The sequence below is a fragment of the Kogia breviceps genome, chromosome 9 (genome assembly GCF_026419965.1).
Source record: "Kogia breviceps isolate mKogBre1 chromosome 9, mKogBre1 haplotype 1, whole genome shotgun sequence".
Classification (NCBI taxonomy): Eukaryota; Metazoa; Chordata; class Mammalia; order Artiodactyla; family Physeteridae; genus Kogia; species Kogia breviceps.
The window spans coordinates 45,977,608-46,002,093 of record NC_081318.1 but is presented as its reverse complement, the minus strand read 5'-3'; the positions used below and the strand labels follow the sequence as shown (position 1 = coordinate 46,002,093).

At 47.1% G+C, this 24,486-nt stretch overlaps 1 protein-coding gene and 1 pseudogene across 1 annotated transcript in view; one reads left to right on the top strand and one right to left on the bottom strand.

The window, feature by feature from the left end:
- The window catches only part of MINDY4 (MINDY lysine 48 deubiquitinase 4), a 116,010-nt gene that overhangs the window by 35,659 nt on the left and 55,865 nt on the right, over positions 1-24,486 (top strand). Inside the window, exons 6-8 of the mRNA XM_059073570.2 lie at positions 16,166-16,224; positions 21,334-21,440; positions 24,177-24,293. Of these exons, the coding sequence (XP_058929553.1) occupies positions 16,166-16,224; positions 21,334-21,440; positions 24,177-24,293 (283 nt within the window). The remainder of the gene's footprint in view (positions 1-16,165; positions 16,225-21,333; positions 21,441-24,176; positions 24,294-24,486) is intronic.
- LOC131762216 (metallothionein-1E pseudogene) lies at positions 11,370-11,575 on the bottom strand (annotated as a pseudogene).

The following is a 24,486-nucleotide window of genomic DNA, read 5'->3' as shown; positions in this document are numbered from 1 at the left end:
AGGGCCCGAGATTTAGAATTGGACAGATCTGTCCCTTTCTAACAGGGTGACCTTGGGCACAGTGTGTGTGTGTGTTTTCAAAAAAAAGTCTTTACAACTTACTTTCTTCATCTAAAAAATGGGATGACATACCTACTTTTATGTTTATGTTATCTTTATGTTATGAAGAGTAAACGAAATAGTGTATGTAAAACATTTGGCCCACAGTAGCTACTTTAATAAATACTTGTTTTCTTTGCTACTGTTTAGTTAGCCCAAACACCCTGTTTCTTGAATGGATGGACATGTTCCTGAATAAATGAACATTTTGTAAGAAAGGGATGGGAAGTGAGATTAGAGGCAGATTATGCAAGATGGTGATGGTTAAAGAGAAAAGTTCAGCCTCACTCTGTGGGCTACAGCCGAGGGCAGTGATGAGCGTGGGCTGGGTTCCCTGACTCAGGCACGGAGAAGGCCCTCCTCCGCAGGGCATGTCCACCCTGTGCACTGAGGGCGCAGGTGAGGCGGGGGCCACTTGGATGTGCGCTCCCACCTTTCTTTTTTTCCAGAAGCTCTCCGGAGGCCAGGACTGGACAGTGAACTGGCACAGTGAGCTGCCCGTGCCCATGCCCGCACGGCTGTGGTCCACGCTCTCACAGCTTCTCCTCCAGGCCTGGAGCTTCATTAGATTCCTTGATGGAGTGTAGCGAAAGCGGAAGTCCATGATGGAGGATGGCGTTCCTATAACTGATGATGACACTTCCTTTGCTCTCAGTGTCACTTTTTTGGCCTTCTCCCTTCTTTTGAATGAGAAAAAAAAAAAGTTGAGCAAAGTAAAAAAGTCAGTGATGGAAACCAAACCAAGTACCCATCTGGGGACTGGAGGCTCTTTTGCAAGGCTTAGAGCTGCCTTGTTTTTCTTATTCACCTCCTCATGGAGCAATGACAGATTGAGTGTTCATGTTCCAGAAGCTACTATCCAGAGGGCAGATGAACTTATAAGGGCATTTCAACAAGTGTGTGGGAGCCAGTGCCAGAAGCTGCCGAGGAAATCCAGCCACACGCCTCTATAACTCAGAGCCTCTTCTCCCCCAACCCTACACAGTGTATTAAAAGAAGAAGAGAGAAGTTGAAAGTATCCATGTTAGATAAAAACCAAAAATGGACCTGGCCCATTAAAGGCATTATGACTGATTTATCATTCTTCTTTTTCAGGAAAATAACTCCAAAATAGTACACTTATCAGATGCAGGAATCTGGGAGAGCTTAAACAAGGATCCTTTTTTTAAAACAAGGTTTTAAAAAGTGTTGTCCAACAAATAAACTCCCCATGGATTTTGTAGGAGGCTGTTATTGTTCTTAGGAGTTAGGCTGACATAATATCTGCAACTTGCTTTCATATGGTCCAGCAAAAAAAAAAAAAAAAAAAAAGTGTGTATTTGGAGAGAGAAAAGGAGAAGTAGAGAGGGAAAGAAAATAAGGCAAAATATTAACAATTTGTCACTGTAAGTGAGGGGTATGCAGTGTTACGGTATTAATCCTTTCCAGGAGATTTAACAGTTTTCAAAATAAAAAGGGAAAGTATGTATGGAACAAATAGGAAAAATGAAGAGTCAATGGGATCTATTTTTTGTCTCTCAGTAAAGATCATGAAGAATGTAATAGGGTCATAGTGGGTCACTATGGAATGGTGGCATCCGGGTGAGGTGACGGTACAGACACAAGGCTAGCCCAGGAGACACCGAGGAATCACCCCAACACAGCCCCTTCCTTGTTGTATATGGACATCCTCGAGCCCTTTGACCTCCAAGGAACCAGTGGCTGTGACAGAAACAAGAGCTCATATATGTTTCCCAGAGGCACAGAAAGCAGCTTCTTTTGGTGTCCTCCTGGTGGGCACTGCGAAGCCCACTCCTACCCTCCCGCACCAGATCCATCCTCCCCCACCCACGCTGTGGGACCTGGAATGCACATGCGCACGCCCACAGCCTGGCGGCGTCTTCCCGCTCCATATCTTCCGGATGTTTTCTCGAAACTCGCAGTTCCTTGATTACGCCCACATCGTGAAGCTCAATGTGACATTTCCAACAGGAGACTGCCTGATGTGGGTCCAGCTGCTTCACATGGTTTTTCTATTTGTCGTGGAAAAAGCTCCAGATACCTTTGGTCAAAGCTCTTCCCGTTGGCCGTGCTCCTTGGGACCATTGCTCGCCCACACGGTCCAGCAGGGGCTGCAGTCTGCAAGTCCCTGCACGTCCACCCTGCCAGGGATAGGTAACCTTGGCACAAGGGAGTGGCCTGGAGAAGCAAGGACTCCAGGGGGGGGTTTGGAGGGCGTGTGCTTTCGGTCTCCTGCCTGTGTTATTTGTATTTAGATCCCTAGAAACCAAGGGAGTCAGAGCCTTGCCAAAGGGCTTCATTCCACTTCTGCAGAAGTTCCACTATTAAGGAGAAAAGAAAATGTGCTGCTTTGATTTTTTCTTTTTTTTCCTCCTTGCAAACTCACATGGAATATTGTTACCTCTTAAGAATCTGGGAAGGAATACTTGCCCTGTGCTAAAATTCTCAGTCCTCAGGTCCTGACTTCTTTGTGAGGTGGGTCCTACACTCCCCTGCTTTGGGGCTCATGGAAAGTTCCAGCACAGATTCCCCACCTTTGAGCAGCTGTGCTTATCCACATCCCAGCTCCCACTGAATATCCCCCACTGCCAGGCTCTCCACCTGAGAAACCCTCATTAGAGGCAGGGGTGATAACCCCCAGAAGGGTGGGGAGGAAAGGCTCCCACACTCTGGTTGGTACCTGGGGACCCTCGCACCTCATTTCAAGTGCAGACACTACCTGGAGAGGCCCAGGGACACCATCTAATTTTAGCCCAGGGAGGCGTGTCCTGACGGGGGCTGGCTCACCCATGGAAATTCCACAGCTCTCCGGTTTTATATGTGTGAGTGGTGTAATGCTCAAAGTTTGCAAAGCTCAGTTGGGTTTAAAGCAACATTTCTTTCTCCTTTTTCTAAGAAATGCCCAGAAAACAATCAGTCCTCTGTGTTTTTTGTGTAAGTCAAAATTTCCTAGAGATTCCTTTTTTGTGTGTGTGATGGGGCAGCATGGGGTGGAAGAAAGGGGAGCTCCGTGAGCCAGTCTTGGCTGGACCTTGCTCTGTACGAACTTGGACAAGACAATTACAGGGTGTCTGGGACGGAGCAGACTTTGGGACATCTCTTGGTATGGTGGGTCACTGGGAACTCATGGATCAGCCAAATAAAAAAGAAAACAAAAGAACAAACTCCTTGGGTTCAGGTTCAGATCCAAACGTTGTGTGCCTGAAACTTAACACAGTTTGGGTGCCTCTTGAAGACAAAGAATATAAAATTACCTCATTTTTGCAAATTTGACAAAAACAGAAGACCATACCAACATGTGCTAGGGCCTCTTGGAAGGGCCTGTGCAAGGGAGGGTCCCTGAAGCTTAAGCCCCATTAGCTTCATGGTAAATCAGACACTATTCAGTTTGTTATTATTTTTCTGGCTAAGTAAGAACATTAAAACACTTTTGTAAAATTTAAGCCTCAGGAAAGATTCACAGTATTGTATGGTCCCCATTTGGCCATGGATCTGTGTGCCACGGATGGGTTTGTGTTGGACGATTTTCGATTTTCTGAGCCTCAGTGTCTTCATTTTTGAAAATAAGGCTAAAAAGTCCCTTTGCTACACCCCACACACGGGCTTTTTGTGAGAAGTAAATTAAAAACTGTGCTTTCAAAGTGCTTGGTAAAGTAGGAATAAACACCCAGATAAACAATTCCTATTGTAAGGACAAAACTTAGAACCCTTAGAATGTCACAGAGAAGACAGTGGAAGCCCAGGGAAGGTGAAGATTCATCCGTCTGCTTGGGGAAAGACAGGAGCTCCAGAAAAAAAGTTAAGTGTTCGCCTCCTCACCCTTTCTAAAAGTAAACGAATCCCAGTTGCTTTGTTTTCAAGTTGATATGAAGTTAACCTCGGACCCAGACAGTATTGTTTCAGACTTGCTGCTTATGGCTCTTTTATTAATGCTTATGCAGGGGAGCGTTTTGTGAGTTTAAAATGAAAATACTTCTTCCCAGAAGTTGTTTTACGCCACCCTTTGGCATATTTTACCAAACAGAACCTAAGTGGGTTTAATGTTTAATGGGACTTGGAAAAAGTCGGCCTCTCTCGTTGGGACGGCTCCTTCCCTGGATGCGTTGTCCTTTACTAGGACAATAAAGAGCAGTCATGGTGCCAAAACGCAGTTTCTCCTAGCAGCTAAGTAAACATCTTCGCACAACTTTCCAGCCCACAATGGAAACCAGTGGCAACTCTTATGGAATGTCTTTCAGGCGCACGTTAGAAACCATCCCTTTTATAACTCCAAGTGTGACTTTAGACTTCCTGGGACCGGGCCAAGGTTGTAGAGGCAATCCTTTCCATCCTGTGCTGTCACATTAGCCTCAGGGAGGGCGGGGCCAGGGGGAATCTTTGTCTCTGAGGGAACCATCCTATTAGGTCCTCACTCGGCTGGCTGCCGTGCCGGGAGCCCTAATCAGAGGCAGCGTTAGTGATCCCACCTGCTGGGTGTGCAGTCTGGGGCTCACACCTACCTGGAGGGGGCGGGGCTCACGGCGTGGGCCCATTATCACATCATGTCTCTCGCTCCATTGCTGGTCACTGGGCTCATCCTGCATCTCACGATGGCTGGGCTGGGCTGAGCTATGCAGCCAAGTGCTGGGGCAGAGCAGAGGAGGCGAGACCAAGAGGAAGGAAGATCGTGGGCTAGCAACGTTGTGCTTGGTGAACTGCACAGTTCGGGTGAATGAGTGGTTACTCAGTGGATCTGGCCGTGTCCCAGAGGTGTACTCCATAGAGACCACTTGTCCTTCAAGAGGGTATTTTTCTTTCCCTGGAGCCACCCTTTCACCTCCTGTTGAGCAATGCCTGCCTCTCAGCACCAGTTGCCATGTGGAGCTGAGCTCAGCCACACCCGGGAAACTGCAGGCTGTGAGAAGGGCAGAGAGATAGGAGCTGGAGGAGCCTCCAGTCCTGCTAGTGTGCATGCCTTACGGGAAGAGCGGCCAGCCAGTCCCAGTGCATTCTGGGTCTTAAGAAAACATAGTCAGTGGCTCCAACATCCAGCATGGGATAGATGAAAATGAGCTAAGGTGAGAGTCTGGAGCCTGACATTCTATTTCTGCTTTGCCCACGACCCAAGGGTTCTTGGTAGAAGCTCTGCCTTCCATTCCCACCCCTGACAGACCAGACGGTCTGGCTTATCCCTTCCAGCCCCTCCAGATGGATGAGCCTTACCTAGGTGAACCCTGAGTACTCCTCAGCTTCCAGAGGGAGCATCCATTAAACGACAGATGTATGCCAAGGCCTCGTGCCAAACTGGGAGAATAACATGAAGAAAGGTCACATCTGGTACAGTTTTGTTTTGCCAGTTGTGTGCCCATGCAGGAACCCTCCCAGTCTGATAACTTGGTGACCGGGGTCAATTTCTTCTCTGTTCCTGAAATGTGCCAGAATCCAGCCCAACTCGGGGAAGGAGAAATGTTGGGCTTGGTTTTGGATCTTGCTCTAGCTGTGCACACTTCTGGCGAAGGATGTTTGCCAAAGCCTGTGGGGAGGGGTGCATACGGAAAGAGAGTTAAGCTGAGAAATCATCACTCTCAAAGAACAATGGTTCAGGAGTCGAGAGTACAACGTGTGTTCCCTCCAGCGATTGCTTTTCCAGGAGAATGCAGGGCCATCAGGGACCCCTCCCCTCCCAGTCCGTTCTCACTGGGTGATCCCTATCTTTGTCCAACCTTTGTCCAGCCCGGATGAGAGAGTCTTGGGTATGCAGCCCAATTCCCAGTTAAAGTTTTTCACTAGTTTCAGGAAGATAATTTATTTGGGCTGAATTGCTAAGGCAGGTTGCTTTCACAGTATTCCAAGCAGAGCACTTTCTCACAGGAAACCTCAGACCAGGCAGTTCCAGTCAGGTTTTCCACATCCTTAAGAGAAAAGAGAGAGGAAAACAAAAAGATTCCTTTTATATGTTGATGGTCCACAGCTGGAGAATTGGCAACTGAGATCTGTGCACAGATCTTGACTTCTTGATAACCCAGCCCTTAATGAGACCTCATGTTCTTTGACGGCTTAATTTTAAAAATGCCTGTGGATGTGACAGCCCAGGGAGGTGGAGCGCTTCCTGAGGCTGGGACACGGATCCGCTCGGGCTGAGCACTGGGAGGTGGAGACACTGGAGGAGACCCCTTCCTCTCTCCAGAACGCAGTTTCCTCATCTGTAAAACCAAAGGTTATGGCAGGTGACTCCTGAGTGCCTTCCAGGTCTAACTCACCATGATTCTGTACCTTCTCTTTATCTGGGGGAGCTTGGCTGAGCCTCTGCAGGAAGCCAAAGGGCAGGAAAGGCGAAAGAAGAAATCTTTTCTTCTCTGGAGAATTTTTTTTAAAGTTCTTTTTACATTAGTTTGCCGTCAGGGATCCACCTCAGTAAGGCTTACCCCTCCCGAAGTTCAGTCTTTGATTAGAGCCTTTAATCACAAGGGTCGTGCAGAGTCACCGTTGGGAAGGCAGGGAAGGAACACGACGTAGCACAACCGTTCCTCCAAGGGCGTCTCCTAGGTGCCTGCCAAACGCACAGACGGCCAAACAGCGCCTGCGGGTAGGCATGCGGTGGGCCCGAAGAGCTGAAACCCCAGATCGCTGGAGGTGATGGCCCTTGCAGCTTCACAAAGATGATCCTGGTCAAAGGGAAGTTGAGACGTGAGGCAATCAGTCTATAGCCAGATGATGCCAGTCTTCCCTGGCACGAGCTGGACCTGCGGCTCATCTGTCCAGTTTCTGTATGTCCGTTGACAACTGCACAGCCCTCTGCTTCATTACCATTGAACCTTCTTGTTTATTCCAAAAGGATGTTCTGTTTGAAGCAGGGTAGTAGAAAGAGTGGTGAACCTGGGTCAGGAAACCTGGACTCTGGCCCTGGGGTCGTCAGTTTCACTTGTCTCACTATACTGCCTCTAGCATATCTCAGGTATAGTTCTGAATCTCGTGGGATAATGGATATCCTCATCAGGCTACTGCCTCCAGTGGGGAAGCTTCCAAACCTTCAGTGTTAGGATGCTCTGTAGGCTTCAGATATGTACATATCAAGTAAAGCAAAACCCTTCCCTTCCCTTGAGCTTGCTAAGTTTTTATTTTTTAAATTTATATGAGTATTTACTTTTATCAAATGCTTTTTCTGCCTCTATTGAGATTGTTTTACACGTCTTCCCTCTTTGGGGGGAACTTCTAGGTTTTTTAGGGAACTATTAGATTTTCTAATGTCAAAATATTCTTGCATACCTACTTGGTCAGCCTTTTTTTCAAACTCATGGCTGATGAAGTGGTCTTTTATTTTAGTTCATAGTTTTGCACTTACGTTTACAAGTGTTAGGTTTTTGGAGTCAAGGTTATACTTGCGTCATTAATCATCATCATCATCTCAGCTAACACATAGTAATTACTCTGTCGGATACTATTCTCAGCATTTGATATATTAACTTGTTGAATTCTCACCACAAACGTTTGAGGTACGACTATTATTAACCATTTTACAGAGGTGCATGATGGCTAAATTTTCATGTTGAATCGCTCCTTTTGTTATTTGGCAACAAGTAGGTTTCTCACTAGTAATGCTTTTTATCTGAGAGTTTATTTTTATCCGATAGCATTTAGCTACATTTGCATTTAAATGGTTGGCATACAAGTGATATCTTTTTTCCCCATGCTTTACTGTTTTCCTTTGTGTCATGTATCATGTGAAACAGCATATTGCTAATTAAAAAAAATCAATCTGAGTGTGTCTGTCTTTTAACTGGCAAGTTTAATTTGTTCACCTCTATTATAGTTACTGATATACTTGAATTCATTTGTCCTGTTAAATTTTACACGTTGATTTTGCCATACTTTTACTTTCTATTTTTCCTTTTTTTTTTAAAGTTTTTTTTGATGTGGACCATTTTAAAAGTCTTTCTTGAATTTGTTACAATATTGCTTCTGTTTTATGTTTTTTGGCTGTGAGCCATGTGGTATCTTAGCTCCCCGACCAGGGATCGAGCTTGTACCCCTTGCATTGGAAGGCGAAGTTTTAACCGCTGGACCGCCAGCAAAGTCCCTTCCTTTCTTTTTCAACTTAACCATTTTAAAGTGAACAATCCAGTGGCATTTAGTGCATTCACAAATTTGTGTAACCACCACCTCTACCTGGTTCTAAGACATTTTCTTCTCTTCAAAGTAAAATCTCTTCCTATTAAGCAGTTTCTCCCCATTCCTCCCACTCCCAGCCCCTGGAAACCACCAGTCCACAATATTTCACATAAATGGAATCATATGTGACCTTTTGTCTCTGGCTTCTTTCACTTAACATAATGGTTTTTTTGTTTTTAAATAAATTTATTTTATTTATTTTTATTTTTGGCTGCGTTGGGTCTTCGTTGCTACGTGTGGGATTTTCTCTAGTTGCGGTGAGCGGGGGCTACTCTTCGTTGTGGTGCGTGGGCTTCTCATTGCAGTGGCTTCTCTTGTTGCAGAGCACGGGCTGTAGGCACGCAGGCTTCAGTAGTTGTGGCACGCGGGCTCAGTAGTTGTGGTGCATGGGCTTAGTTGCTCTGCAGCATGTGGGATCTTTCTGGACCAGGGCTCGAACCCGTGTCCCCTGCATTGGCAGGCATATTCTTAACCATTGTGCCACCAGGGAAGCCCTAACATAATGTTTTTGAGATTTATCCATGTTGTAGCATGTATCAGTACTTCAGTCTTTTTTATGGTGGATTAGTATTTCATTGTGTGATGTGTAAAGTTTTGTTTATCCACTCATTCATTGGTGGACATTTGTGTTATTTCTGCATTTTGGCTATTGAGAATTGTGCTGTTATGAAAGTGTGTCCCTGTTTTCAGTTCTTTTGGCTATATACCTAGGAGTGGAATTACAGGGTCGTATGTTAATTCTATGTTTAACTTTTTGAGGAACTGCCAAACTGTTTTTCACAGTGGCACTTTCTTGTGAATTAACTGATACATGTTCTTTTTTCTTCTGCTTTCTGATTTGGAAGCTATGTACTATCTTTTTACTCTTTTAATGGTTACTCTTAAATTTTGATCATAATTGACTTAAAATTGTAAGTTTAATCAGTATCTCTACCCCCTCAAAAAATGCAAAGATTTTAGAAAGCTTTAATTCTGATCATTTCCCCTTCCCAGGTTCCCTGTTCATTATTGTCTAGCATTATCCCTTTGTTTTTAACTCCCCCCAGATTGGTTGCTGTTGTTATTATTTTTATTGTCAGCTCTTATTTAGGTTTATCTAAATGTTCACAGATTTCTTTTCTGCCATTGTTTGCTGCATCCTGCTTTTTCTTTCTGGGTTCAGTTGTCTTCTCCTGAAGTAAGTCCCTTAGTCGTGCATTCAGTGAAGGTCTGTGATGGTAAACTTCTTTAGTCTTTGTCTGAAAATGTTTTCATTTTGTCCTTACCTTTAATATTTTGAATACTAAAGATGTCTTTTGTTAAAGTAATTGTTGTTTATGGATAATCTATCTACCTTTTCTCTAAGATTTTTTCTCACTGTCTTCGGTATTCTGGTAGTTTTAAGATGACGTATCTAGGTGTGCATTTACTTTCATGTGTATCATTTGAGACTTATTATGTTTCTCTGAGGATTCGTGTCTGGTAGGTTCTTAGCAATTATCTTTTCAATAATCTCCTTTCTCACATTCTCTTTATTCTTTCCTTCTGGAACTCCTTTTAGATGTATATTGGACTTAAAATTTTCTCCCTCCATGTCTCTTATTTGTTCTTTCATATATTTCATCTCTCTTCTGATTGAGTTGCATTCTGAATAAATGTCATCTGACTGTTCCTAGTAATTTATTATCTCTTCACTGTATCTAATCTCCTTTTTTTTTTTTTTTTTTTTTTGTGGTACGCGGGCCTCTCACTGTTGTGGCCTCTCCCGTTGCGGGGCACAGGCTCCGGACGCGCAGGCTCAGCGGCCATGGCTCACGGGCCCAGCCGCTCCGCGGCATGTGGGATCTTCCCGGACCGGGGCACGAACCCGTGTCCCCTGCATCGGCAGGCGGATTCTCAACCACTGCGCCACCAGGGAAGCCCTCTAATCTCCTTTTTTAAGTTTACCAGAAGTTTCCCCCAACTTTAAATAAGTTCTAACCCATAGAAAAGTTGAAAGAATCGTACGTGAAACCTACCTTCTGCAATTCTAAGATTTTTTTTGCACTTGTTTTCTCTCTTTTTCTTTCTCTCTCCTCTTTTTCCCTTGCCCACATTTTTGATGATTGATTGAAAGTAGAATTCAGATATCATGGCATTTCATCTCTAAATATTTCCGCTTGCATCTCCTAAGGACAAGAACATAACCACAGCACCATTATCACATCCAAGAAATTTCACATTGACTCAATAACATCCGCTAACATAAAGCCCATAATCAGATCTCTCCCAAATGGCTCCAAAGCGTTCTTTGAGACTTTAGTTTTTCAACCCAGAATCCATTTAAGGTTCACTCATGTTTGGTTGCCATGTCTCTCTAATCTCTTTTACTCTCAAACAATTTCCCTCCTTTTTCAGTTTTTCATGATGAATGTAGACTTGGTGTCTCATAGAATGACCACATTCTAGATATATCTGTTTCATTATTGGATTTATGTTAAACAATTTTTGGCAAGGACAATACATATGTGATGTGGTGTACTTCCCAGTACATCACATCAGGAGCACTGTAACGTCAGTTTGTTTTATTTTTGGTGATGATAAGTTAGGTCAGTCTGTTAGGGTTTTGCCAATGTCTCTGTTATTGGAATTAATAAGGAATCTAACTTTCAGACCATATGAATATCCTCTGCCTCAGAAACCTTTTAACCCATGGTTTGAACATCCGTTGGTGATCTTTTCCCATATTAGGAATTTATAAAATCTTGATTTTCTAACTTTTGTTGTTTTATCATTCCTTTTCCATTTATTAGTTGACAGTGTTTTACAGAGAAGAGCTTTCTGTTATCTACCTCTGCCCTCCTTCCTCCTCTAGTAGCAGACTCTTGGATTTAAACTATGTGTATTTAATATGCTATTATCCATCACCATCATTATATGCCCCAGAGTTTTCTTATTTCCATGACTGTATTTGCTTTTCAGAGTTGCTCATTCTTTTCTCAGAGTGTCTATTTCTTTTCGCATGATTTCCATTCTTTTTTTTTTTTTTTTTTAGTGTTAGCAACTTTTATTACCACTTACATATTTCATAGGAAAGGGAATGTAGCAATCAAGTCAGAGTTGTATAAAAACGCAGGTTGGCCCGTGTTCCTCCACTGACACCCGGGTCAGGCTCTCCGCGACATCAGGCACAGCGGCTGCACTTGTCCGAGGCCCCTTTGCAGACGCAGCCCTGGGCACGCTTGGCGCAGCCCACGGGGCAGCAGAAGCAGCAGCTTTTCTTGCAGGAGGTGCATCTGCAGGCTTTGCAGGTGCAGGAGCCAGCACAGCTGCAGGAGCCGCCAGTGGAGCAGGGGCAGTTGGGGTCCATTTGGAGCCCAGGTGAGGCCGGGGGTCGAAAGCAAGCGGCCAAGAGGCACCTGAGCTGGTGGGAGGCGTGTTCCATTCCCTTTTTAAAAAGTTCCCCTACTCTCTCTAATTACAGCCTCTTTTAGACTGCTGTTCTATTATCTCAAGTTCTTAGGAATCCTACTGTGCTGTGTCAGTTGGCTTTCACTTACAGTGGATCGTTTTCTCACATATTTAACGGTTTTTTGTTTTGAGCATATTTTCAGTGGGACTTAAAAAAAAAAAAACAAAACACAACTCTCTCTGCCCCGGGGAGTCTTGTGTGACCTGCTTTGTAGAAGTGCCCCTCCAATTAATTTTACATGGCTTGAGTTAAAGTGTGCTGGCATATCACTGGCTCGGGAAAATTTTATGTAAATTTCTAGTGTTCTGGATTCTTGTGCTGTATGAGTGGGCTCAATTCACACTGGCTTCAGTGTTTCCATCGAATAGAATATATAGTAAGTGATCAGTATCTTTCTTCTCATGGAATATCTTTCTTTTATAATGATAACTAATTTAGCCAAGTATCCAGTACCAAACACAGAGTAAGGAGCATCTCCTTGTCTGATTTTAATGCTAAGAGCTGGTGAACTATTCTGTGTGTTGGGTGTGTAAGCAGTTGAGCATCTTCAAGAATAACGTGACCCAGGCACGTCAGTCCTCTCAGAGCCCCTGCACTTGGTCATGTTCCACGGCGAGTGGTCTTGCTCAGGCTTTCCCCAAGGTACAGATGAGGCACCTGATACCCACAGAGGTAGGTGACTTGCTCAAGGTCACTCAGAGTCGGGGGATCAGAGGCAAGAACTCTGGTCTCTGAGTGGCTCTTTCTACCCACCCAAGACCCAGTTATCCAGGGATTGAGTCCTGCCTCTACGTAGCCCCCGATACCTGCAGCGCCCTGGCCCTTGCCGCTCCCTTGGGGGCACAAAGAGGAGCTTGGCTGGGAGGTGGAGACCTCAGACCCAGCAGGCAAGCGCGTGTTTACAGCCTGGCTCCCGAGGATTTATTAGATGCGCACTTTGACACATGTCTCCAGATTATATGCACAATCGCATTTTTAAAAAGTGTTTTGAATCCTTGATTTATCTTTTTGTCATTGTTTTTTGTAATAGTTTTCACTCAAAGGCAAGAACATGCTTTTAAACTGACCTTTTAAACTTTGTAATGCTTATGCCACAAAGGGACACATAAAAGGAACAATAGGGCATTCCCTAAGTGTGAGCATTACTGAAGTCTCCTCTGGTGAAGAGATCTATGGGAAATGGCACAAAGCATCTGAGCTGGGCTCTTACAGCTGATGGATGGCCTCAGGGTGGACGTCTCATGACCGGGAAGAGGCCAAGCTGTACCCTACACAGCAGGAACATCATCCCCGCCCTCTCCTCACGGCTCGTGGCCACCCGCGTGCCCCTGCGGCTTTGCCCTTGGGAGCCAAGGGGACAACTTGGGAGGTTTGGACTTTGTCTCCTGGTCCACAGGAAGCCATGGAGGGTTCTGGGTAGGGAAAGGAAGCATACAATAAAATAGAAAAAAGAGCAACACAGAGCATTTGGAGCCAGGGGCCTGGGTTTGAGCCCTGGCTCTGGCACTTGTAAGCTGTGTGACCCGTGTGAGTCACCTAGCTTGTGTGAGGGTCACTCTGGTATCGGCACCCATGTATGGGGCAGTGACTAGGTGCCCGGCACGCAGGATACAGAGGCAATCAAGAGAACTTCACAGTCCTTTGTTCCTCCTTGACTGTTTCTCTTACTGTGTGTATTAGTTTCCCATGGCTGCTACAACAAATTACCATAATTTAGTGACTTAAAACAACATGAATTTATTATCTCACTGCTCTGGGAGACTGAAGTCTGAAATCAGTTCCACTGGGCTAAAGTCAAGGTGTTGGCAGGGCTAGTTCTTTAACAACTAGAATCTGTTTCCTTGCCTTTTTCAGCTTCTAGTGACCACCCGCATTTCTTGGCTTGTGGCTCCTTCTTCTGTCTTCAAAGTGCATCACTTCAACCTCTGTTTCCATCGTCATCCTACCTCTCTTCTTCTGTGTGAGATCTCCTTCTGCCTCCCTCCTATAAGGACACTTGTGATTAGGTTGCACCCACCCGGATAATCCAGGCTACTCTCTTCCATTTCAAGATCTTTAACTTAATCTCATTTGCAAAATTCTTTTTGCCATATAAGGTACCATTTTCCATTTCCAGGGATTAGGATGCAGATATCTTTGGGGACCATTACCCAGCCTACCACAGCATGTCATAGTGCAATTTATGTCTGTTTATTGTACACAACTGGGTCTCCCTGGGGCACGGAGACAGACCTGCTGGACAGCTGCCACATCTTTGCTAAGTGAGTGAAGAAATGAATGAATGTGTGCTTTGGATTTGAGAGGAAGGTAACATTCCAACGGGGCTGTAGAGGATGAGTGTGAGTTTGCCAAAGGATATTCTAGATGGAGTGAACAGCTCGTGAAAAGGTGTGGAGGCGTGGGCTGAGAGGTTAGCGTGGAGGACATGCAGGTGGAGTGGGAGAGGGCAGAGGGGAGGTGATGCTGGGGTGGTAGGTAGCCGGGTCACAGGCAGCCCAGGGGACACACTAATGGGCTTGTGTTTTGTCTTATGAGGAAGCAGTGTATGTCATGGCTGCTGCCATTATCTTTGGAGTCATTGCTTAGGTTCACATCCCTGTGCTGCCACTTATTTGCTGTGCAACTCTGGGGAAATGACTGGACCTCTCTGAGACTCAGTGCCCCGACTACTTCCTAAGGCTCTTTTGAGGAGCAGATGACTTTTGATGCTTGCAAAGCACTTAGCACAGTGCCTGCAACAGTCAAAGGAATCAGAAAGTATTTGCCGCTATAATTGCCATCATTTTCATAAATACGATGTCTCTTGTTGATGATGAGGTTGGGGAACCTTTGAAGAATTTCAGCCAGGCCGTGGCATGGTCAGATTTGCTTTGTAGAAAGATGCCTTTGGCACTCATGTGAAGATGTGGGTGGGACATCACACGGGGGGGGGGGGGGGTCCGGGGACCAGTTCGGGGGCTCCGAGAATGATCTGGGCGAGAGACGAAGAGGCAGAGAGCAGAGATGGGTCCAAGAGAGATGTTGTTGCCATCAGGGTATTCCAGAGATGTCTTTACTCCTGATGTGCCCGGCTCAAAATGGTTCAAGGTGGCTTTTAGAGACCATCTAGCACCTGCGCCTCAGTCCTTGCTTTTCAGACACCTTGCCTTAGTCTCTGGGTGAAATAGTGACACAGGGGATAGAAGAGATGGGACTCAGGTCCTCGGCTTTAGTGGCAGTGAGGATGGGGTTGGGGAGAGGTGTGGCTGGCTGGTGGAGGCTTCTGATGAAAGTGCAGCTCCTTATTGCTGGGCCCTGGGGAGGGGGGCACAGCGTCTGTGTTGCCCCCCCCTCCCCTCTACATCCTCCTGCTGCCCCGCCGTGCCTTAGCTCCTCTTTCCAGCTTGTTCTTTCACCATTCCCCGCAAGAACACTTGCAGAATCCTGGTAGCCTAGGGGAGTAGGAATTTTGTGGTTCTGAATTGAGGAAAATGGGCTTAGCTGAGTGGGGGAGGATGAAGGGCTGCCTGGGAGGGAAGGGGAGGAGCTCTGTGTTCCAGCGCCAGAGGAAGAAACCCGGAGTCCAGAGCAGTACGTGCTCAGGGATTCGGTACTGTGTGTCCTCCGTGGTCTTCCACTGACGCCCCTTCATACATCTTCAGGAGGAAGCCAGTTCAATAGAACCTACCGTGGCAAGATTATGATTGTTACTTCAATCATATCTTAGCCTGCAAGGATGTTGGAGGAAAATATATTTCAATGCCACGTTCAAAAGAGCTGTCATTTTTAACATTGTAAATGGATTTTTCAAGGGGGTGATGTAATGTTGTTATTTTTAATACATTCTTTTTAAAACATGATTTTACTTCAGTTCAGATCGATGCATGCTGGCGGGAAAAAAAGATCCAAAGAGAGCTGAAATACAGGTGGGCCATTTAAAGAAAGCTCTGTGCACATCTCTGAATTTACAAGTCAGGATCACAGTGTGTATTCTTTGGTGCATTCTCGAGGTTTCTGATAAATGGCTGCTAATAGCTTTACAAGAAAGCTGGGAGAAAGGAAACAAACAAAAAAAATGAGATAAGAAAATCTGTGCAGTGATTGCAGGAACTTGATGTGTGCGTGTGTGTGCACGTGCACGTGTGAATGTGTTTCCCAGCAGTATTACAGTGGCATCAGCAAATCAGCTTGCATTCAGTTCTCGGGAAGTGTCAAACTACAGGGTCCATCGTCCTATACTGGCTGGTGTGTGTGTGTGTGTGTGTGTGTGTGTGTGTGTGTGTGTGTGTGTACAGAATTGAAAAGCGCCCCCAGAGATGATTTGGTCCCATCCGATATGGAACCTGTGGCCCAGTGAGGGAGAGTGCTGGTGCAAGGCACACACAGAATAGCCGGGCCAGAGCTGGAGAGAACCCACCTCCTGAAGCCCCATCCAGTACTCTTCTCTGCTGTTTGCATTTCTCTGTCATTCTCTTATGGTACATTGACATTTCCTTTTTTTATTTCTAGGAGTAATCAGTTGCCAGCATCCAACAAGGTCGATGGGGAGCTGGGTGTGCTGCAGCTTGGTGGGTACCACTGCCCCAGTGTGCTGTGCCCATCAGGGCCCAGGGGGTCTTCATTTGGTCTGCCTGGGAGGTAGTGGGTGGTAGCGCTCTCTGCTGGCGGGGGGAGGGGCAGGCTCCTTTCTTCCCACCTGACCTCGGGAAGGAGGGGCTGGCCCGGTGAGTAGAGCAGGCTTCTCTCTTTTTTGGTTGATGTCCAAATCCGTCTTCCACTGCCTATCTCTCCCGGAGAAATCCTTATAAGAAGTCTGGACTTTTCTAGATTCACACTGGGAGAGAGGGGGCAGAAAAGCCTTTTCTGCATTTGGAGGTTCTTTTAGGGTTACTCAGAACCTATAGAAGTCTCTAGAAGACAGTGCTCAGTCAAAATATTAGTATATCTCTGCCTGGAGAAGCCCATCCTTTAAACATTTTCCCCCACATATCATTGAGGTGTGAAATACAAATCGTGAGGTGCAACAGTGCACAAACCTTTAGTGTTCAGCTCAGTGCCCTTTCACATGTGTATACATCTGTGTACCTCCTCTGCAAGATCTAGATAAGAACATGTCCATCCACTCTTTCGTTTTGAAGCCATCTTTTTTTTTTTCTCTTCTGGAATTCTCTACTCCCCAAAGACTGATGTGTTTGCAGGCCTTGGCAAAAGCCAAGAACAGAATAAAGGAGGACAACCAAGGACCAGACATGAAAGGACGAGGCTTGAGTGCCATTGACCTTTGCTGTCTTCCTGGAAGCCAGCAATTTACCTGTTGGACCATTTTGGCGTACAAGAACTGAGAGCTGCTCACACCCTTTTCGTCTCCTTTTAAGCACTCCCTTTAACATGGAGGAAGAAAGCAGCTCGCCCTTTAGAAGTGACTTGTGTGAGACATGCTGTCTGACAGTTTGCTTTGATGAAGTTGAAAGGCAGGGGCAGGCCTCCGAATGACGGAGGCAGCGGTTTGTTTATTCTGCTTAGTTCCCCTCAGAGGTAAGAGTTCCTCAGAGGGGTTTTTTTTGTTTTGTTTTGTTTTTTAATTTTTGTCTGTGTTGGGTCTTCGTTGCTGCGCACAGGCTTTCTCTAGTTGCGGTGAGCGGGAACTACTCTTCGTTGCACTGTGCGGGCTTCTCATTGCGGTGGCTTCTCTTGTTGTGGAGCACGGGCTGTAGGCCTGCGGGCTTCAGTAGTTGTGGCACGTGGGCTCAGTAGTTATGGCGCACAGACTCAGTAGTTATGGCTCACAGGCTCTAGAGTGCAGGCTCAGTAGCTGTGGCGCACGGGCTTAGTTGCTCTGCGGCATGTGGGATCTTCCCAGACCAGGGCTCGAACCCGTGTCCCCTGCATTGGCAGGCGGATTCTTAACCACTGCGCCACCAGAGAAGCCCCCTCAATTTTAATCATCAAAAATGGCTGGTGGGATCATTTGGCCCACACAGGAAGGGGCAGATTTCACTGGGCACACGGCTGTGCGGAATGAAGGCCAGAGCCGGAAAGGGCTGGCATCCGAAGCCTTTCTGTGAAGCGCTTTAAGATTTTCGAATGAAAGCCACTCCTGTCTGGACATAAAGTGAAGCAGTTCCCGGCCTTGGGAACCCAGAGGGCTTCTATTGGGAGGAAGGCTTTTAGCAGTTCTCTCAGAACCCAGCTGCTTGAAGTGTGTGTGCCTTTTCCGGAGGGAGGCCGACCCCTCTTTGCTGGTGGCTCAGCTGACGATTTAGAGAAGAAGACGGAGATAAAAGATAAGAGGGCATGCAACCCAGTCACCCAGAGAAAGGGGAAGAGAAGTTTGGGGTGGGGGGTCGGAAACAGGGAATAGCATTCCCTTCCCCATCCCAACTCATCTTTCTTTGGTTCAAGTCAGCGAACTTTGGTTAGCATTACATGCCTGGGCACATACAGGGCTGTCAAAAGCACTTTTCATCGCTGTGATGAAAAGTGGCCTTGCCTTCTTGGAGGGTGGGGCTGGGTGAGACGAAGGAATAGAGGTGACCCCTGATAGCAAAACACAAAGCGGATGACCGGCAGCTCCTCACTGCTTCAGGAGGTGAGTAGGCCAAATCTGTGGTGGGTTCCAGAAGTTTCAATAGTGAGGTGGCATTTAGACTGGGCTTGACGGATGAGCAAGGTCTTGTCAAGCAGAGATGTGAAGCGAACGATGTTTGAGGCCATCTCTGGATGTGCGTGGAGGATGGATTTTAGGGGCAGGAGTCTGCACGTTTGGGAGACTGGTGAGGGTCTCTTGGAATAGTCCAGAGAAGAGGTGCCTGGGGCCCTGTTCTATCTGGGGAAATCCTATGGGTATTTCAAGACCCTGATCAAATATTTACCTCTTATGGGAAGCTTCCCTGACCCTTTAAGGCAGAATTACTTGCCTCTTCCCCTCTGCTCTCGTAACCTTTACACCCGTCTCCATTTCAGCACTAACGTCATGTTCTTTGTTTGGGGCTCTGTCTCTCCCTCTAGGCAGTGAGCTCCTTGAAGGCAGGGGTGGTGTTTTCACCATCTCTGGACCTCCTCCGTCCCACATAACCAGTGGCACATCATGCGTGTTCGGTGAACTGCTTGATGAACAAATAGAAAAATGACAACACATTCCTGTAACAGTGGGGAGAGAAAGCGGGGGGGTCGGAGTATGAGGATTCTGGAGGCAGGATAATCTGGAGGCTGGAGCAGCGTGGCCTGTGGGAAAGGGTTGAGGTTTTGGCTTGGGTCCCTGGTGGAGGGTTAGGGAGATGGAATCTTATCAAAATGGAAGCCTGGAAGGGTTCTGTGCTGAGAATCCTGAGTCCGGGGCATTGGGGTGCTTCCAGGAGAAGATATCTTGCAGTCAGTGTGAAGTACTGGGTGGGAACCTGGAAAAAGAGATATACGGGCCTCTATTAAGTACTACCAAGTATATGTATATGTTTTCCTCCAAAGGGTAAATGAAATGGTATGGGAAACAAAATCCCTTGCTTCTTTTCAACCAGGCATTTGCACCAGGGCCTTAAAAATAGCATTTTCAAGCCACTGGCATTTGCAGCTGGTTTTGTCTGCTTGGCCAACATGTCATGCTGGAGTGCTTTGTTTTCCTTTGCACGGCCATTCCGCCACATCTGGACCTGCCTCATGAGGTCCTGAACCAACTCCCTGCACAGGCGCCAGCTGCCTCCTGGCAGAAGCCGAGGGAGGCTGCCTCTTCCTGGGGGCTCCATCAGTCAGCTCCCCTTGGGCCCCCAGCCTCCAGCCTCAGACTTAGTTCATGGGGCTCAAGCAGAGCACGTTTCAACCCTGGTTCCCTTCAGGACAGCCTTAGACTAAACAGAAGCCTCCAAATAGCCTTAAATCCTGCCCGCTGTGGGCCTCCAGAAAACAGTCTGGCTGAGGCATCACAAGGACCCTTCAGGGCCTGGCGGAATCGCTCAGTTACTCTCCCCCTCTGTTTTGGCCCTCAGATGCCTAGGATTGGATTAATCATACATCTCTGTTACTTAATTAACATTCTCAGTATTGATCTTTGCAAAGCCTGCTCCTTGGCCTCCCTCTTGCCTTTCCTTCCTGATTTCCCTTTGGCCTCATGCTACACTCCCATGACCCTTTGTCTCCATAAGCAACCACTCTCATGTATTTAGTGATTTCTTTTTGCTTGTGTATGTTCTTGCAAAAATGTTTAGTGTTGTTTTGTGTGCATGTGTTTATAATGGATGTAAATCGTGTTGTGTTATACATCCCATCTGCTTTCTTACTTTCTCTACCCAGAGCCATGTTTTCAAGACCCTGTGTGTGTTGCTGGGTGAATATCTGGTCTTTATTTCAGGTGTTTTTGTAAGGCCATGGTCACAGGGTGGCTTTTTTAGAGACCCTAACTAAGAAGGGTTCTCATTTAAATTCCAGACTTGTTTACAAATTTTGTTTCACCCTAAAGGGAAAACCTGTCTCCATTTCAGTGGACCGAGCCTCTAGGAGTTGGCCTTGTGCTATGCCTGGTCCTCCTCCAGGGGAGAAAAGGAGGCTGTAGAATAAGATTTATGGCACGTGTTCTGGGGATGTTGGCCTTTGCACACCGTCTCAGAAGACGCGGGGCAGGGACTGTGACATTTCTATAGTCCCAGATGCACAGAATTATGGCAGGCAATGTTGGTTTCTATACAGTGTGGCGTGCTTTTTAAATAATCATTTAATCTTGGGGAAAGGGGGGGTGGAAAAAGTCTCCAGAGGCTCTCTGGAGACCGGCCTGCCCAGCTTTGCCAGCATAATTGCCTTGGGTTGTTTTCACTTGGGTCCTGCATCTGCGGGTTCTGGTAGATGCTGGCGGCAGTGCGTATAATGGCGAGAGGGAGCCTCACCGGCTGGGAAGGCACAGGCCAGTGCTGTCAACACCCACTCTGGGACCCTCTCTGGGCCTCAGTCACCCCAGCTATGAGAATGTGACTTAGTGTCCCTTCTGGCTGGATGTCCAGGGAGGTCTGACCGGCAGCATGGCAGAGCAATTAGGAGTTGGCCTGGGTTTATATTCTATCTCTGCAACTTTCCATCTGTGTGACTTTTGGTCAGTTACTTAACTTCTCTAAGCCTCAGTTTCCTCATCTTTAAATGGGGATGATGATAATTACTCTCTCGTGGAGCTCTTCTGGGGCTTAGATGATAAAACACAGATGGTAGGTAAATGAAAGCCACAATAGTGATCATCTATTATCACTATTATTATTCTCTCAGGAAGGGTGGCATTTTCTTTCCTAATTCCTCCCTCTTCATGTTTGTCCTCAGGGGGACAGATTTGTGGGTCACGCCCACGTTTTGTAAGAATTGTATCTGAGCCAGGCTCTTTTGGGCCTGACTCGACAGCTTAGGCCTAGGCCCTTGTTTCTGCATGTCCACAAACAGAGCTTTCTAGTGGTGGACTGATAGCCAGTCCCATCCGCCAGCATCCTTGGACCAGCGTGGGGTGACAAGGAGCAAGGGCTCTCACTCTTCCTTTTTCCTTCTGATGAAGGCTTGGGAGCCACAGCGGGGACAGGGGGTGGATGGTGGAGGAGCCCTCCTCTCATTCCAACCACCTCAAGACTCATCAGTGTCCTGGGTGTTAAATGGCTTCCTAGTCTGTTCTCTGTGAGTCATAACAAGGAGCTCACGTGGCCACGGTTTTCTTTCAGAGGATGTGGAGGATGAATTGGTAAGGGAAGAAGTCATCCTGTCTCCAGGCTCATCAATGCTCAAGCTACAAGTAGAGTCAAAGCCCATCGACCTCTCAGTGGCAAAGGTAGGTGTCGGTTGAAAAGTGCGAGGTGATGTGTCTGGATTTGAGTTGGTGTGAATTGAAGGCGTCTGGATTTGAGTTGGTGGGGATGAGGTGATTTTCATCTCTCTGGCTCCATTCATCCCGTTATAATCTGTCAGTCACTGTTAAAATGGAAATTTGCGTGTGATGTGGAAGAAAACTTGAACGGAGAGTCAGGAAAATGAGGGCCTAGTCCTGGCATCTCCCTCTCCTTCTCTGAGACAAGAGGTGAGATACAACCTCCTCCCATTCAAACATTCCAGAACCCAGCTTTCCTTTTGGTCCAGAGCTCTGCTTCACCATGTCCGCAACTGGTAACTCCAGGGTTGCGATGGGAATGGGATAATTGTCCTCATTAGCTTGACTGGGCTCCTGCACTGGTCCCCTGAGCTGGGCTCAGGCTAGGCTGCAGTGAGGGAAGGACGGGGAAGTGTTACCAATTCCTCAACGACACCTGGGTTCACACCAGTGACCTCCTGGGTTCACACCAGTGACCTCCTAGAGTCACAGGACTTCGGGAGCCGGTTCCTGGCCTTAGCAGCCTCCTCTGTGGGGATGTCCTGGATTCCTCACCATCTCTGCTGCCATAGGGCCTTGCCCTTCTCCGTGGCCAGCGGTTCCTGTGGGATGGAATGCTGCTCCTGCTGTCCCTCCACTGGCTTTTCAGCCAGGATCCAGGACGGAAAAATAAAACTCCTGGGGACACAGCTGACCCTGTTCTCTTCCTACTTACCAAGTATTTACTCAGCCCGCAGATGAAAAGTTACAGGTTTTTCTAGAGGTTTTGTCCCTCCCCATCCTTCTCCTCCTTTTCCCTTCCTTCTTTTGAAACCACGGGGAGAGGGTCAGACACAGTTAAGTGGCCCCAAGCCTGGGAGTAAGTGCTCTGGTTGTCTGTAGCCACAGGGCTATGATTCTTTGCAGTGGGTACTGCTATTTTGGGAAGCGTCCTCAGAGGCCTCTAAAGACCACCCAGTAGTAGCATCTCCAAAAGCAGCTGAAAAAACCGAGGCCCACACAGAGAAAGGAGGACCCAGGACACATGGTGTCCACAGCAAGCAGGACCCAGGTTTCCAGGCTTGTAACCCTGTGACCTGGCAACCATACTGTGCCTAGCTGGGAGCTGTCGTTCTGTGATTGAGAGAATAGACATGGGCTTCAGCCAGAAAACTCAAGGTCCTATAGTTTCTAGGCTCTTGGGAAACTCAGTCCAAATACATGGATGATTGTAGTTGGTGCAAGAAGGGGAACCAAGCCCTGAGAGACGAATTTACCCACCCCTCTCTCCTGTGTGCCACCAGCCCACATTTGATGACGTGTAGACAAACGCTCTGTCATAGAGATTTCCCTTGTAGTTAGTGAAAAGAAAAAAAAAGAACCGATTCTAGAGGGAAACAGGAGTCTGTAGGAAAGATATGACCTGGAAAGAGACGGTCTGAGGGGTTAGTGACAGAATCCACATATTGGCCCTTCAGATACTCTCGGATGTAAAATCATGGCGGAGAGAGAAGAGGCAGCCGTCATGGGGAAGGGGCAAGTGGAGAGAGGCTCTGCTTTCCCATCCATGGGCTGGTCAGTGGGGAGGGGTTGGCATTTTCTGGGGCTTTGGAGGGTGAGGCTTGGTTTGATGGGAGATCAGTATCAGCCAGAAGTTTTGAGAACACAGGGCTGTGAAAAAATGGAGGGGCTGCCTTGGGAAGTGGTGGGAACCCTCTTCACTTGGTGGTTGGAGTGTTCAAGCCAAGTTTACGGGGGGACCACTCTCCGGTGAGGTTGCAGAGGAGATTTTTTTTTTTTTTTTTTGTGGTACGCGGGCCTCTCACTGTTGTGGCCTCTCCCGTTGCGGAGCACAGGCTCCGGACGCGCAGGCTCAGTGGCCATGGCTCACGGGCCCAGCGGCTCCGCGGCATGTGGGATCTTCCCGGACCGGGGCACGAACCCGTGTCCCCTGCATCGGCAGGTGGATTCTCACCCACTGCGCCACCAGGGAAGCCCTCAGAGGAGATTCTTACATGTAGGAAGGGGCTGTACCAGTGTGGGGTTGGCACACTTTTTCTGTATAGGGCTACATAGTGTGTTTTTGGCTCTCGGTTTCAACCACACAGCTCTGCCATTGTAATGTAAAAGAAAACACAGACTATATGTAAACAAATGGGTATTGCCGTGTTTCAATAAAACTTTATTTACAAAGCAAGTGGAGGGTCGGATTTGGCGTATCGGTCACAGTTTGCTAGAGTACCAGTTCTCAAACTTGGCTGTACATTGGAATCACCTGGGGAGCTTTTACTAGTACAGATACCAGCGTCCGACGCCCAGGGGTTCTGCTTTAGTTGGCCTGGCACAGGGCCTGAGTGTCAGGATTGTTCAGGGCTCTGTAGGTAATTATAATGTGCAGTCAAGAACCTCCAAGGTCTTTTGTAAAACTAAAATTTTGTGTATCAAGGAACTTCTAAGGAAGCTCAAAAGATTTTGGCCTGGGTCAGCACAGGCTGGTAAGGTTTACAGATATTCCAGAGGTAAGACCCTGAGGGTCCATTTTCTCTTTCCTCAAATATGAGAAGAATGGGTTTGCAAAATAAAAAGAAAATAGGTTACCCTGCTGGAAAACAGACTACCCTGCTAGAATTCAAGACCAGCTCCTGTGGGAATGCAAACACCCAGCAGTGTACGGTTGTTTGCTTTTAAAACAACCAATACAATTCTCTCTTCTTTTGACAGGACATAAAGACCATTCTGTTTGGTTCCAGCTTCTGCTGTTTCAATGAAGAGTGGAAACTTCAGAGTTTTTCCTTTAACGACTCAGCATCATTAAAATACGGCATCGTGCAGAACAAGGCAAGTTGTTTCTAAGTGCCCCCCGGGGACCCTGCTGTGGGCCCACCATGGACAGGGGCACACGTCCCCCAGTTTGGTAAATCCTGTGGGTGTTGCCTGTGCCAGCCCCTCATTTGCTGTGTTGTCACCCAGGGCAGGGACTTCACGTGTGGCTGGCAGAGCAGAGCGGGGCGACGTGACCGCTGCCGTGAGG